General features: G+C 39.8%; 1 protein-coding gene across 5 annotated transcripts in view; it reads right to left on the bottom strand.

The window, feature by feature from the left end:
- RAPGEF2 (Rap guanine nucleotide exchange factor 2) overlaps nucleotides 1–17,018 on the bottom strand; it is a 179,466-nt gene that overhangs the window by 63,321 nt on the left and 99,127 nt on the right. The window contains exon 1 of one of the 5 annotated variants that reach the window (XM_063135426.1): nucleotides 8,782–8,962. The exons of 3 other annotated variants lie outside the window; for them this stretch is intronic. In XM_063135426.1, the coding sequence (XP_062991496.1) occupies nucleotides 8,782–8,835 (54 nt within the window). In that variant the 5' untranslated portion in view covers nucleotides 8,836–8,962. Of the gene's footprint in view, nucleotides 1–7,920; nucleotides 8,757–8,781; nucleotides 8,963–17,018 lie in introns of those variants that run through there. One more of the 5 variants, XM_063135425.1, reaches the window with a different exon arrangement.

Genomic DNA, 17,018 nt, shown 5'->3' on the forward strand with positions numbered 1-17,018 from the left:
AGATTCCACATGTTTTTTCAGAGTATCTCTAAACTCACTGCACAATAAGTTGATAACTGGCTACCATGGTTTTCCAAGGAAAGTGGGAAGTAAAGAATAGTTCATTCCACATATCTAGTGTATACAGGATGTCTCTATTCCAACTGTTCAGATAAGCAGAAAAACTAGATAACAGAGAACAACAGTGAAACGTATGAAGTAAATTTCCAACTCATTTACTTTTTTTATGTATTCGTGACCAACTTGTTCCATCTTCTTATATAGAAAAATAAAAACTCCCTCTTGTTTGTGTAAACTTCCAATGTGCACATGCTCTACCGAATGCACACTCACCCCAGAGATTGAGAAACTGAAATGCCTCCTCAAATGACTCATTGGATTGGTCTTACACTTTTGACCACTGCCTGCCTAGAGCTCTGATAAGACTTCACCGAGGGTCTTTTCGGTAGTGATACCCCAATTATTTATTAAGCTTCTATGCTACCTTCCCACTAAAAAATACTGCTCAAGGCAACTAACAATAACTAACAAAAATTGTAATTAAACTATAAAATGCATCAATTAAAAAATAAACAGTACCTACTTCAGCAAACAAGTCAGCTTAAAATTTATTTATTTATTTATTTTATTACATTTATATACCGCCCCACAGCCGAAGCTCTCTGGGCGGTTTAAAAGCCAAACACCTGTCAAAATAAAACTGCCTTGGCCTTCTGGTGGAAAGGCAATAGATCTAGTCTGGCCTTCTTTAGCAGTGAGTTCCAGAGTCTGAGAGAAGCTACTAAGAAGGCCCTTTCTTGTGTTCCCACCAAACATGCCTCTGAACAGAGAGAAGGGCCTCTTCTTAAAACCTGGGCAGGCTCATGGGAGAAAATATGGTATTTCAAAATAAGGACTTTGAAACTACCCAGAAATGAAACTGCTGTAACAAGGAAGCCACAGGCTCCCTATAACCAGTCCTACTTAATAGTCTGGCTGCTACATCTGGATCATCAAAAATTTCCAAACAATTTTTAAAGCAGCCTCACATGAAAGACATTACAGTCCTCCAAATGGGATGTAACTTTGGATTCTACCCATGTGTCATCATGGCCAGATCTGACAGTTCCAGGATCTGGCCAGGACTAGCCTTAGCTGATCAAATGCACTCATGGCCATCGTCAAAACTTGGGCACCCAGATTCAGGGCTGAATCCATTATTCCACCCAAACTGCAAACTTGAGTCCACAAAGGATGTATAGCTCCATTCAAGACAAGCAGAATCCCTATTCCCTCATCTGCCTTTTGATTGACCAGGAGCACCTTTGTCTTGTCTAGCTTCAGTCTGTTGTAACTCATTCATAGTTGGTTATAGAAGTCTCTCCCCCAGAAGGCTTGCCTAGCACCCATTTTGCTTTCTTTGCAGCAGCAGGTGAAGACCACTTTATTTTCCCAGGTTTTTAATTGTTAAAACTGTGGCAATTATATTTGCACCAATTTTTGTCTGTTAAGAATTTGCAGAGGGGTAGCTGCATTACTGTGTTGCAGCAAAAAGAGCAAAGTCTTGGAGCACCTTAAAATCCAAAGGAAGTATCCAATACTGTCATTCAGCCTCCGCTGGTCTTCTGCTCTTGCAGGACCCACTGCTTGTGCAATGGGGGAATTTGCGGCTCTAAAAGTAACCCTAGAAATGAATGGAAACGCTAGTTTCTGGAATGGAACTGGTCTTTGGAGCTCCTGACTGAGAGCTCTACTAATCTGCACCCTTCAAGAAGCTAGCATTTCCATTGTTTCAGGAACCACTATTCTGCTCTGGATAACGGCTTTAATTCCAACTTTTCCCGCAGTCTCGGGATCGTCCCAAGATTGTGGGACATGTGGGCAGCCGTCCCGGCTCCTCACAAGTAAACATGAGGATCCAGGAACCGGGCATGGGGCACAGAGCTCCGTGCCCATTGAGGGTGGGAGGGGGATCTTTTTTTAAAAAAAAAAAGGCAGGCGCAATGTCCTCCTTCCTCCCGGCACCTCGCATGCCACGTGTGGACTGAAGGGGAGGATCTCATGATCAGCATATCGTGAGATCTTCTCCCTCCCCACCGGTGTAGACATGCCCTGAGTTAAAAGCACTCCCTCCTAACTTCCCAAGCCAAATCCCTTTATCCCATACCTCACTGCTGTGTCTGAGCTGGCAATTATTTCCATTCGCTTTAAGGTCCATGACACCTCCAACAATGCCATGAGCAGGAAAGAAGCTGAGAGAGACATGATCAAATGTTGAGACATACACTGCTTATCACAAAGTGGCCTAGTGGAGGGCTAGTTACTAGTCTAACCCGGCTAAACAGGAGGATGGCAAGCTACGCGTTTTTGCCTACCCTTCTACAGTTCAAGAGCACCAGCACATTTTCTGGTGAACACTAACAAACTACGTCAACCTCCAGCACTCAGCCGCCTGACATCAGTTCTCCCTTGAGGGGTAAGTCATTTGATCAAACGTATCCAAGTCACTGTAATAAAATTGCACGTTATTGTACTACAAGAGGTCCAGACCACCATCAACTTCCCAATGTGACACTGATATGAATAAAGAAAGATAGAGGACAGATCCTATGGAATTCCATGCAATAGTGGCTCGATTTGAAAGGAGTCATCATTCTGCTGGGAACCTAAGCAGAGAACCACTCACGGTAATCCCACAGTGGAATAAATGCTGTATAAATGCATTTATTTAGCTAACTTTGGCCACAATCCAAAACATATCTGACTAAATGGGTGATCAATGGGGCTTGCAGACTGTGGAATGGCCTGCCGGAGGAGATTCGTCAACTTAACAGTCTTTTAGCATTTAAGAAAGCTATAAAGACTGATCTCTTTGGGCAGGCCTATCCAGTGGAATTTTAGGATGATTTTAGGATGTTTTTTTAGGAAGTTCTAACAATGTATACTATGTTTTTAATCAGTATTTTATGTATTTTATACTTACTGTTGTTCCCTGCCTCGATCAAAATGGAGAGGAGGGTAAGAAATATTATTATTATTAGATTTTCTTTTTCTAACCACATCCTATAGCAAACTCTTTTGGAAACACACCTGAGTTGAAACACAAGTTGTGATACGGAAGGCTCTGAAGACCCACCAGTTTTCACTGAGTTTCCCATAGTCTGTGGGTTGTGGTTGTTGGTGTTTTTCTTCGTTTGCTTTTAATATATACAATCTACTTTTATTGTATATTTATGTATGGCTTATTTGTATATTTCTGCTTTTTTATCCTTTATGTCACATTGAGAGGGTTTTTCCTACCCTTAAAGGTGGCCTAAAATAATTTTAAATAAATAAATAATAAAGGGAAAGTAGTAGTACATTAAGGAAGTGGCTGGCAGGCAGGGAGGATGTTTTGGTGATGGATTGGGTTTGTGGGAAAGAAGTAGAATCATTTCCCAAGCCTGGCATGGAAATGGCATGGAAAATGTTCTGAACTCTCTCCCCCAATCCTTTCTTTAACGTGAATAATTTTGAAATTGAGTTACTTTTAAGTAACTGAGAAAAGTCACCCGTCTAGTCAAGAATCCTGCTGGATGTTAATTTGCAAGCCGTATTGCACTAACTTTCTGAACTGTGATTCCCCAGACCTACTGGTAACTCTTAACAACATTATACACATCTGAGCTCCTCGGCTGCCAGGAGAACAAGAGTGCCGGCGGTACAGGTACAGAATGACATTGCTAATAGCTGGAAAGAGTCTGGTGAAACTGGCTACCCCACAACTGCCTCGACATCATCTCCTCTGAAATTACAGAAACAGAAAGTCACAAGAAGACTGCCCAAGTTGTTCATGTTACTTGAAGAACTTCCAGCACTTCTTCCTGCAAAACAAAATGTTACCAAACCCACACGTTCACAATTCATCACTTCAAAAGCAACATTTACATAATTACATATTGCATCAGCTCACTAAATAACAATAAAGTATTGCTGGCAATCCCAAAACAATACAATGCAAATTTACTGCGAGCAAACCTATAACAGCTTCAATATACAGACTATGGTTTCATACTGGCTAGCTTTATGAAATGAAGCTTCAAAATTATGCTTAAAGTAAAATAATTTTATTTCACAGTATAGTATGCTCAAGGTGTTTCAGCTCCTCACCTTTTAGAACAAGATGCATAAAACATTATGTTCTAAGTGAACTATGTGGAATAAGAAATTTTAGTCCCTGAAGAAGGCTACATGCTGATATGCATATGGAATATTATACTGTAAAATACCTTTCTTTTACTCTTGAGAATCATTTTCAATCTTTACTTTTACTTTTTTTTAAAAAAAAAAAGGAAGGGGGGGTCTTTATCCTTTAGGTGCTGCCCGTCTTTTTCCTGATATCGTTATGAGAGACATGAAATCACACAATTACCGCAAAGTTTCTTTTATCATCAGTTTAACTCGTTCGGTTTGTTCTAAATGGATGTACACAACTCTTATATCCTAGCAATTCATAACTCCAAAGAGTGATCACCAAGATTTTTTTATTATTGTTGTTATTGTTGCTGATTATAACAACAACAACATCTTAACACACTGGCTGGAAAGACCCAGAGAAATGGTGATAGCAAAAGTAGCACCATTGATATTTGGGTGCTTGATATATATCCACACTCAGCTTGATATCCACACTCAGGCTTTGAAAATACTACAGAACAACATGGCTATTTGAATGTGTGCCATCTTGGACTAATGAATAAAGTGGGAATATGTTACATTCAGTGCTGGTGGACTGTTTAAACATCTGCTAGGGAGTAGATTTTACCAGTTTCCCTTACAGGAACCCTCACCCTTAGTACAAGATATAGATAACCTATATCTAACTAATAGGTGGTTACTATAATTAGGAAAAGGCCCCCTAAAAAGTGCAAATTTATTTACAAGATTCTGGAAGTTGAACCATCCACAAGCTAACAGATATGAGCTTAAAGAGATGCAGATAAATTCAACAACTTTAATGACAGAATAATAGTTTATTGGTATGTTAATCTGGCAAATTGACTATCTACTACATTGAGTATACAAGACACAGATTCTATGAATATTTCATAAGGCTGACAAAGCCAAGGTTATGAAGTTTTCAACCTAGTGTAGCAATTCAAAAATATGTTAGAATGCAGACAAGTGTTTCTGGATAATCAAGGCATAGAATAATATTGACAGAGGGCTGGAAGTGTCCAATGGACACAATATAATTTCAGCCTATAATCACCTTATTCATATTAGATACAGAATATATAGGACTTCAATAAATAGGATTTCACACATTGGGACTCCTGCAGCAGCCTATGTATGCAACAAGAAGCAAAAAACACAAAAACCCACCTTAAGTTGTGTGCAACTAGCTTCTATTGTTCATTTATATGATTTATATCCCACCTTTACCCTTCTTTTCTAAGAAGCTAATGGCTTCCAACAGTGGATAACTCCAGAAAGCAAATAAAGAGAAAACAGTTTTCAAACATATAATAAACACAATGCTATTCACAAAAAGGAAGTCAAGCAGTTGCTTGAGCAGGAGGCTTAGCTATTGACCCATAAATGTTTGTCTCAATATAAGTGTTTTCACACTTCTAAAAGACTGTATGGTTGAAATATGGCAATCCCTTTTTCAAGAGGGAGTTCCAAAGCCAGGGTGTTATGAGGGTGAATCTACTGGCATATCCTTGATATTTCACTTCACAGGTATATGGAATTCAGAGTGGGCTCTCTCACTCGGATTCCTTCAATCACATTACTTTGTACTTAAAGAGTGTTACTTCAGGCAGTGCACGATTTCGTTAAGTTTTGCACAGTCTACTACTAAGATGCATATTGAGAAGTGGGGTGGTTTTAGTATAATATGAACTCTTTTTGCTGGGAAGCAACAGTGGGAGAGGGCTTTAAGCCCTGCCTGTAGGCTTCCCAGAGGCATCTGGTTGGCCATTGTTGGAACTAGGATGCTAAACTAAATGTACCTTTGGTGTGATCCAGCAGGACCCTTGTGTTTGTATATGTCATTCCTGGTTGTCTAAAATCCTGGCGAATGTCTGCCTGCCTTGTCAGAGATGCACTCTCAGTTGCGTCTGTCAGTACAGATACTTTTTCCACATCTCTGTACATCCAAATTCATTTCTGATATTTTACATGGTAATCTTTGATTCTTTCCTTAGTGTGAGAAGCCTTTGTTGCTAAGCATGCAAATAGGTCTGAGATGAGAGTGAGTTATGGCAGCTGTTGTTGCGCTGATACCTCCCTAAAGGAGAGTAAGGCAGTGTTATTCCTCTATGCAGTTACTAGGGAAAGATGGGGAAGTGGCTTTGCCCCAATAAAAGGCTGATGTCCTCCAGGATTTAAGATGGCACCATCTACAGCAGAAAAATGATCCACGAACAGAAGGTGAACATACTGACTCACAGAAGTGGGTGACATTGTTATAAAAAAATATCTAAAGCATTAATCAAATTAGTAATCGTTTCTCTCAACAATTCTCTACGGGAGGGTGCTGTTGCACTTGTCTCCTGCTTGTGGGTTCCTTGTCAACAGCTAGTTGGCTACTGTGTGAACAGAATGCTAGACTAGCGGAACCCTTAGTCTGATCCAGAATGGCTCTTCCTATGTTCTTCTTATGTTCTTAACCCATGGCACAGAAAGTGGATTACTTACATAAAATCCAATGTTATTCTAAGTATTTATTCTGCATTTCTAAAATCACTGGATTTTAGTTTTAAAATATTAACAACCACCTGAATTCATGTACAATATTTTTCCAGCATCCATATACATCTTCCTTTTCACATATGAAACATCACTTTTGTACACTTTTAATTATATTTCAGTGCATCTTCATGCATGTGGAAAACTTCTTACTCCACATTAGCCTTATTGTGACTTCAACAAGACTACTACAGAGCCAGTGGTTTGAGGAATGCTTTTCAAAACCCATTCCTGCAGACTTTAAATAACTTTTAAAAATATAGTTCACTGACTACCCTCAAACATTTAAGTAACTGAATTAGAATACAGTTTAAGATTTCTCATGTTTTTGTAAAATCGTAAATGACGAATCTAGGCCACAATTCAGACAGCCATGGAAGTAGATTGGTACCGCCCAAAGGGGCTTTTGACCTCTATTTCTGAAGCAGCCGCCTCTTGCACAGCATGGCAAACTGCTTTGGAAACTCGGGGGAATTTCCAAAGCAGTTTGATCAATGCGGCATGGGGAATGGGGCGGGTAGGGGGTCTGCCATTCAAAGAAAAAATTAAAAAGACAGAAGCTGTATTGGGCATACCTAACAGCTCTCTGGATTGTGGCCTTAAATGTTTGGCACTCAAGGCCCAACACTCATAAAGATTTTCTTTTATGCCTATGAATGCTATTTTCACAAACAACAAACAGCATCTACCTATGGGATTACTGCATGACAGAGGTGTAGTTAACTCATGGGATCAATTAAAAGGGCTAGCATTTATTTATTTCTCCTTTTAAATCATGCCCATTTTCATCAAATATTATTACACTTTAAGAAGCTCACAGTGTACCAGATCAAAATTACACAGACCTTTCATGCAAGTAGAGCATAATATTGCTTACAGAAGCATTCCACCTCACTATACGCCTTGAAGAAATCTTAACTTTAAAAGAAAAACGAAGTCAGAAATTCAACTGACACATACCCTATATAAAATATTTCAAAGTTCTCTATTTAGAAGCAAGTAACTTCTATTTTAAATATATATATAAAATACCAAAGTATTAAATCAAAACTTCACATTACAGCAGGCATCTGTTTCTCCTACTACAATTACAGCAAAATTACACCAACAATCAAAGTAAAATGAGCATGAATACATGTAGATACAATTTAAAATTAAATTTAGGGAAAGCCTTTTCACAAAGCAAGCATCTTTTGCTATACTTACTGAGTGTTTCTCCTGCTGGCCCATAACTCCATGGTTAGCTGGGATTGCAAGAGGTTTCATAATGAACAAACATATGCTGAACTGATTTTACACATCATGGATAGCAAATAATCTTCTACTGCATTAAATTAAACAAACAAAAACCAGGAGAAAAATAAGCCAAGAGCTCAAAGTATCGCTCACAAAATCTCTCACACTTGTAGTGCAGAAAAGCAATCCAAACAGCAGCATTTGTCTCCATTTTTTTATAACACTGAAGTCTTAAGCGTGAAAGGATGTAAAGAGCCTGGCAACAATATACATATCCAGCATTCTTCTATAAGAACAAGAGCATTCCCTGAGAGCGAAAGGGAGGAAAAAGAGGAGGAAAAAAAAAAAGCTAAAATGGCTGACTGCACACAGACTCCCTCAAAAAAGCTTAATACAGTATTATAATAGTCAGGGTGCAGGAACTAGCTTCCTGCATTCAGCCAAGCATTGTTAATACTCCTGTTTAATTTGCAATCATAGTAATAGAGAGCCCCTCAATCCCCATTTAAAAAAAAAATCGGGGCAGAGCATGTGAATAGGGACCTCCTCCCTGGCTGCTAATGATGCTGACAGGGTGACCAGTGATCTCTGTTCCTCTCAACTAACCAAGTTCGCACAATTAATCCAAGCAGCATGACATTGACGGACATTTAATTTAATGATGCCTGTCCCTCACATTCAAGGAAACCATGTCTACCACCAAGAGAGTCACTAAGGGAAAGAAAAAAACCCAAAAAACAAAAGAACACCAAAGGCACATACATAGAGAAAAACCCAGAGAATCATGAGTCTGAATGTAATACGCCAATATAATTACGTTATTGTGCTTACTTTGGAAGACCATGGCTGCAGGCAGTTGGCATAGCAACGCACAAGGAAAGCCATTTCCTGGGTAGAAAGAACGCTTCCTTTTCTAAATAAAAAATTCCTCTTAGGATACAAACGGCATTGCTGCTTCCTGCAGAAAGCAAAGACACTGTAGTCTGTCTCTTAACCTGCACACAGGCACACTCAATGCAGTTCTAATGATGTAAGTGGATCTCACACTGCCTCCCTCCCTTCTCCCCCCTATACATCGGAATATTCAACTCAAATGGAAGACACATTCCTTGCGGCTCGCCCCTTCGGCTGCTTAACTATTTCACTCATTAAGGTACAGATGGACAATTCAGATAGAGTAACAAGCGCTTGCCTGTATTATGTCAGCTTCTGTAGGTCAAGCAAATCCCAGAGGGGAAGGAATCCATTGATTGCTGGCTCCAATGAATACCACTGAAGGCAGGGTGGGAATAAGGAGAAAGACTTACTTGAACAGGCTCTGAACTAAATATCATTTTTCACCAAGGTGAATATAAAGCAATGGTGTTGGCTGACACCTCCTCTCCCCCTCCCCCACCCAAAAATAATGTTGCGGCAAAGCTGTAAATATCTCTATCAAGTGTTTGTTAATAGCATACTTGACAAGCTTTCATGGGCACACAGGTATGATACTGAACAGGCTTCAGGTAACAGTGAACACTGAGAGGGGCATGGCCATGAATTTTCACAATCCTCAGCTGAAATTTGCTTAAATAAAGTGTCCAATTTGCCACAGAGGTTGAACATGCAGTTTCCATTAAAATAGGTGCACAGTTCACAGAATGTAGTGCTGGAATATGCAGACACATTCTTAATTTGTACAGTTAAAATATGCCCCTTGAAGTAGCATTTCATTTTAAAAATGGAGAAATTAACCTAGCCACTCCCATGCAAAACTAGCTCTATCACTACAGCATTATGGCACAGGATCTAAGCAAAAGGGCACACTCCACCCACAGAAACTAATATTACATTTGACTATTGCAAATATGTCAAGCAACACAGCTCCATTCAATTTTTATTATGCAAGTCATCGTTGAGAGAAATATTAAAGGCTATTTTTCACAACAATTTTAATGATCAAAATCTGACCTCTTTTACATTTACCACACATTCCTAAAATTGAATCCCATGAATGTGCAGAACTTTGCAGGATTTGGGAGAGATTGGAAGGGACAGACTGCTAATTTCTGCTAGTGTGGTAGTAAAAATCAACTTTAACACATGTATTTATAAATACAGAAGAGGGTTCAGCTGTCTCTTCTAAACACATGCAGCTTCTGTTAGTTAATCTAATTTGCCATACAGTGGTGCTTTGCTATACTGGCTGCAGGTCAAAGAGGCTAAAAGCTTACTTGGCAAACCAAAAGGTGATTCCCTAAAACTCTATTTTTATAAAACCTGGAAAAATGTTTCACATATTTCACATATTTTAATATTTTGGAGAGTTTATTTTTATAAGATATGAACCACAATTATGGGGCCTTATTTTTTTTATTTTTGACCCATATTAAACCGGTTCCCTTATAATGCTGGAATGGAAAGCTGGATTAAGACTAATCAAGTACTATATAAACAACTGCAACTTTTACTGTGAGATTTTACTATGATTGGAGGCAGCTAACCACAGTCATTTGAAGCAATTGTCTTCAAAGTGATCTTTAGCTGTGTAGAGCCACAGAATATACATGGTGGGCTGCAAGTGTGCCTGCCACTGCCCCTTCTCAATTTGTTGTAAAGGACCAGGGAGCTGGGGCAACTCCATCAACGGTTCTCATACTACTTCTTTCCCTACTGTTGCCAAGTTCCTACACTCCTTCCTATATCTTTTCTTCCTGACCCCCACTTCTACCTTCCAGTCTTGATGGACATATACTATTAGGCAGAGGGAGGCAGTTGCTGATCTGGGATGTCACAAAAAGGCAGCAAATAATGTTATTTAGTTTATTATGGGGGGCGGGGATTACTGCCAGGAAAGGAAAGAGGAACTTGTGGAATTTTTTGCCACAGGTCCCAAAGTAACTTGTCTGGCCTTGCAATACTATGCACCATGACTAGAGGAGTGCTGTTTGCTATACTATGCTTGGGGGTTCTCCTAGAACCATCTCTGTCCCTTGAGGCCCAGGTAGCCTCGATGGCACAGAGTGCCTTCTACCAACATATGTTGAGTTTTAACTGACTCCAAAATGAGCTTCAGCCTGGCTGGGTGTTTTAAAATTGTTTTAAATGTTAGCTGTTTTTATGTTTTTTAAAATTTTGTGTATTGATTTTTAATGTTCAGTCCTTTTAATCTAATCTTTTTATTTATTTATTTATTTCATTTTTATACCGCCCAATAGCCGAAGTTCTCTGGACGGTTCTCTGGGCAGTTTTAATGATTGTAAACCGCCCAGAGAGCTTCGGCTATAGGGTGGTATATAAATGATGTAAATAAATAAATAACTTAGGCAGAAAATGTTTTGAGCCAGTCCTGAACTCAGGACTTGGTGGCCATGTGACTACAGCTATAAAATCACAGGTGCAGTGGACAGTAGTTTATTGGGGACATGCATGAACACCCTTCTGCAAAGAACTCTGCTGAGAAAGAGAACAATAAGCCAATTGCTTCTCCTACCATGTGTCCTGGCTGTCAAGAGATATTCTTAAAATATAGAGCAACACATATCCAAAGGGATTTCTCACAACTGCTGGGCTTTCTGCTGGCAAGCTGTAGCATGGTGTCTGACTAGTAACTTACTTCTTTCTCGTGGAAGTGGAGAACATTGCCATGGGCATAAAAGCCCTCCAATTTCTTTTGCTCCTATATACTTGGATCTAAATATTTTCTTGTTTAAGTTATTCTTTTGTTTGACACCCTGTCTTCTGACAAGACTCCATGGGAGCAATGGCTTGATTGGATGAGTACCTGTATTGCTGTCAAATTATGGGAGAGGTCCTCCCCTCCTTTAAATAAAATATTACCTCGGGCTGCTGCTAGACTGGGAAATAGTGCTTCACACTGTTGTTAGAGCTTTAACCAAGTAGTCAGACCAGCTGACTACCAGATATTAGACTGTGTGGAATTGGTAGAAGTTTATAAATATTTAAGGTGCTACAGCGAGGAAGAGGAATCCAGTTTAAATCAGGAAATGCTTCCCAATAGCCATGCAAAAACAACAACACCCTAGTGTGTCTTCCATTACCAAAGTTAAGTGGTTGAATGTAACTTTATACCACACAGTAAGGTCAAGTTCACACATTCTCCCAACTTGTATATTTTACACATGGTGCAGGGCAAGCAGTGGGCTTGCACACCTTCCCCCACTATGTGCAGAGCCTTTAGTGTCAATTAGGGCCTATACGTTTACATTGTTAAGCCCTGGTTCTTACTGTATATTCTAAATATGTTGGGGAAAAGGTGGAAGAGTCCAAGATTCAGTTGCATACCCTTCACAATAGTCTGGTTCACACAATCGCCGGAGCCCACCATGGCTTAAATCAGCCAAGGTAGGTTGTGGTGTGTGCCAGCCACCGTTATGTATATTCAAGCCACAGAGGGTGGTCGCCACAGCTTATGATGTGCAAAACTGGACAGGGCAACTTGTTGCCATGGTTAAGAAGCCAACCCAGAACATTACTGCAGCCCAATAACTTGTGTTGTCCGAACCAGGCATGATGGCTTAAGCTTGGGTTAACCATGCACAAGCCACCCTAAGAACCTATGGGTTGTTGTTGGGTTGTTCAGAGAGGCTTGCTTTTAGAGTGGCTTGTTTGAAAGGGCTACAGAGGTGCCAAGCAAGCATAGTGTAAAACATTACCACTCCTTGCAATCTCATTTGCCAAACTCTGACTGGCAACAGCATGGAAAATCAACCCTTCATCCTCCCTCATCCATTCACTCCACCCCTCCTCCTCCATCTTGGCACTTCATTTGATAGCAAATGGCTTTTTCCCCTTGTGAGCTACATTTCTCTTATCTTCATGGAGCAACCTTGAAGAAGTTGGCTGTTCTTCCTATATAACCAGAATGTGATTTAGCAACTATAATTATATAGTGACATTCCTCTTCATAGCACAGCTATACATGTATGCATGATTGATTTACCACTGGGTAAACATGGCTAATCATGATGTGTGAACAGGCCCAATGTGTAAATTCTACGCATTGGACACAACCTGGGGAGAAGCTCTAGCTTAGTGGAGGAGCACAAGTTTTTCATTCAGAAGGTCCCAGGTTTAAACCCCGGCATCTCTAGGTAGGCCTAGGGAAGAATCCTGCCTGAAACCCTGGAGAGCTGCTGTCAGTCAGTGTCATCAATACTGGGCTAGATGGATTAAGGGTCTGACTTATATGAGGCAGCTATACATTTGGGCTGTGCACGTCTAAAAGTGATTAGCCAAGAGTGACCAGTACACACACACACACACACACACACACACACACACACACACAATCACAGACTATAAAGAATGAGGTAGCTTTGAATTTAAGGGTTTTCAAAGCTTGGGATATCAACTAGTTTATCACCTAAGTTAATTAATTAACTGTTAATTTCTCTAGCTTCAGAGATCTGTGCCCCACTTGTTCTATGACATTTATGGTATAAAAAGTATTAAAGGTGCCCCCTTGGTGATCTGAAATTCATTAATTACCCAATTAGAGACATTAGACTGAAATAATGGGGTTGTTTGCATGATCACAGAGGGGGAAATAAGCCACAGTGTCTTTCATGTGCAGGGGTGGATTTGCATAACTACCCTTGCAACGCACAGATTGTCATTCCTTGCCAACATGGCAAAGGTGGCTTGTTGCTTTGGTTAACAAGCCACCCTAGAACCCTACAACAGCTCATGATTCTGGGTAGCTTGTTAACAACAGCAACAAGCCACCCTCACAACATGGCAAGCCGTGTCAGTAAGGTAATTATGCAAATCCCCAGCACATGCAATGGGGGAAACAAGCCACCATGGCTTATTTCCCCTCTGTGATCATGTGGATCTAGTCAACATCTTCCCCATAAAGATGTGGAGGATATGGAAGCCCCTTGGTCTAGGACAGTTTCACTATCATGGTTCTGGACCGAATGCACAAATTAAATCATGCTCATTCTACAAATTATTGAAAGTAGTTGCTTCTCTGAGGGACCCTGAATTAACGATTGGGAAGAAGCACACAACTGTTTACTGCACTGAAGTTACCTCCTCTGACTCATCAATCAAAAAAGACACTTGTTTTGTCAGTTCTACTACTTGTTATACATTTCTTCGTACTTCAAAGTTGCTCATGTCAAACTACACTTTAAAATAGCTATACAACAGGTGAGAATATATATGTACTGGGACTGGGCATTCTTCAGTTAAAATTATCTGCTCCTGTTCGATGTATGCGATTGCTGGCATTTATGCAATTGTTTCTCGAACAGTTTCACTACTCCTATATGAATTCAACGATGTAGTTATATTAGGGCTTTGTTAATGTTATATAAAATGGACCAAAGATTCCTGAGGTATAGGACCATTACCTAGATGAAGTTTATTCAACACACTTTTTTGGGTGCCGATGTCAAGTCACTTTCATTTCAATTCCCTGAATTTTCTTTACCTAATTATATGACATCACTATCATGCAAAAGTTAAGTGTCAGCAGAATATGAAGATAATATTTATTAATATCAAATAATTAGTTCACAAGTGACCTTACACCATAGCTGAACAAAAATTCTCAGAATAGAAGGAACAGTAGCACTCTCTGGCTGCGTTTGGACAACACAATAGTCAACGGTGGGGTAATAATCAGCTTGACAGTTGAACAAGGGGGAACTCCCCACACAACATGTTAATAATCAACCGTGGTGTGAAATAGGATCAGCGGAGAGTTGACTTAGTCCATGCTGAGTTGACTCCCTCATTCCCCTGCCCTTTCCCCTCCTCAGTAATCCCGCTAGTATCCTATCAGCCATTGCTACCAAAAATCTATCCTGCTGCCTGGACTAGAATGGCAGCTGCCGCTTTGGCCACTCTTGCCTTGTGATCCTGCTGCTGACAAAATAACCAACGTTGGCCAAGGAAATAACCGACGGTGCCCTACACATGATATGATAACCAACGGTGGTTCAAATACCCAACTCTGCACAGTGTTGTGTTGGTTATTTCGGCCAAATAAACATCCGTTGATTAAAAAATTCCTGCCACACAATAACCCAGGGTATGTTAGATAACCAACAGTGGTTCAAAAAGCCAACTTGCACAGTGCTGGTTATTTGCATTGGTTATTTCAGCCAAGTAACCATCCGTTGGTTAAAAAACAACCCACAGTGGGTTCAATAACCAAACATTCACTATTTAAACCATCATTGGTTATCATGTTGTTCAAAACCACTCTCTTTTTCGATAAAGTAGTGCCTATAGTGGAGGCATGCACCAACTACAACATCCAGTTTGGATCTCAATTCAATTGCTCAGAAAAGAGCCCAAATTGGCTCCAACCGATTCAAAACCTGTCCAATTTAGTTGTGGCTGATTCTGATCTTCACTTTGGAAATCCAACCTTTTTTCCTTTGTATAACTATCATTGGAAAATCAAAAATAGTTATAAGCTTTGACACAATTGAATGAACTTTACAGGCATAGCAGCCTCTTGTTAAGGTATGACACCAGCCAAATTTAGACAAAGACTTTTAGGAATTTTAGTGCTAGATGAGGCACCTTTAAATTTTGATTTATTTATTTTTAAAGGAACTTTATTCCTTTGCAGAAATTGGTAACACTTGCAGACATAGTTGTCCCTTCTGAGATGATGAACACTGACAAATTTCAGAAGACAGCTGCAGGGGATTTTGTACAAGTACAACCTTTTCGGTTTGGGGGGGATACTGGGAGGGGGGGGGGCAAACTGTATGAAAATGACAACCACAGAGCTGCCTTTAGGGAAGAAACCTAAAAAGTATCAGAACAAAAGTTTCAGAGGGTTTTGTGTTAGCACTTTTAAAAATGATTGGGTGTGTCACTAAAAAGGGGGTGTTGCTCTCTTCTCTGTTGTTATGAGGACAATTTGTATGTCTAATTTGTAGAGGTGCCTCTAAGTAACCTGTAAAATTTCAGAACAATAGCTGCAAGATATAATTTTGTGCAAGAGCAGCCTTTACAGTTTGGGGGTTTTCAAAAGGGGATCTGCTTATTCCACTCTGTTTTGGGGAGGATTTACATAAGAATGGGATACATTACAGAGATACTTTCAGGGTGGGAAAGGTCCCAAATTTTAGAACTATCAGTGCAGTGGCTATGGAATTATGAAAAATTAAATACACTTTGAAGCTGTTTTGTTTTCTGCTCAATTGGCACCAAAGTCACAGAAAGTGCACTGCAATGCTGACAGGACAGGGGTGGGTATAGGCGTGCAGAAGAAAGACTTCAATAGCCAACACAGAATTAAAAAAAGAATAGAGTAGGAGATAAGAGAAGTGACACCGCTTAAACTAACGAGAAGACACACAACAAGACAGACTCAAAACAAATTGTAGCAAGAATACAGATTTAAAAATCCAGGAATAAGCATTGTATTATAGGAAAGGATGGGGCTGGAAAGGATTGAGGAAAGGTTAGGCAGAATCATTTGTGCCTAACCTTTCTGCACAAAATCATTTGTGCAGAAAGAAAACTTTAGGAGAAACTCACAAACCAAGAAGAATTGCCAGTCTTGTTCCTGGAAGTAGAAAATAGCGCTGAACACTACCAGCCCTGTGATATACTACTTCAAAATCCCTCTCCCAAATTACTGTGAAGGGTGACCCCTGGTAAAATCATTTACCTTGATTAGAAGCTCAGGTTATCAGCTACAAAACTACACACACATCCTCCTTTAGCCAACCTCACCTTTTCTTTATACCCAGTGCTTGGGAAGAAAGGTGTCCATTTTTACAGACATATTGTGTCCCACTGAATCAGCTTGCTAATAAAGCTTTGAGGGTTCAGGATTGATCCAGTTTGGAGGACCACTGCAAGATTCAGACATCTCCTTAATCTTTCTGAATTAGCCTGAACCAGTACTGGATTCAACCAAATCAACTGTACACCTCTAATTTATATCCAGCACTTGCTATTTGATGTAGGTGTATGCATAAGAGCGTGAACTGACTAGATTTTTTTAAAAAAACAATCAAGTAGAAGTAACATTTAAAACTTCTAAAATATCACGAACAAATGTGTTTCTAACTAGTGCCTATCCTCCACAT

This window comes from Elgaria multicarinata, chromosome 10 (assembly GCF_023053635.1).
Source record: "Elgaria multicarinata webbii isolate HBS135686 ecotype San Diego chromosome 10, rElgMul1.1.pri, whole genome shotgun sequence".
Taxonomy (NCBI): domain Eukaryota; kingdom Metazoa; phylum Chordata; class Lepidosauria; order Squamata; family Anguidae; genus Elgaria; species Elgaria multicarinata.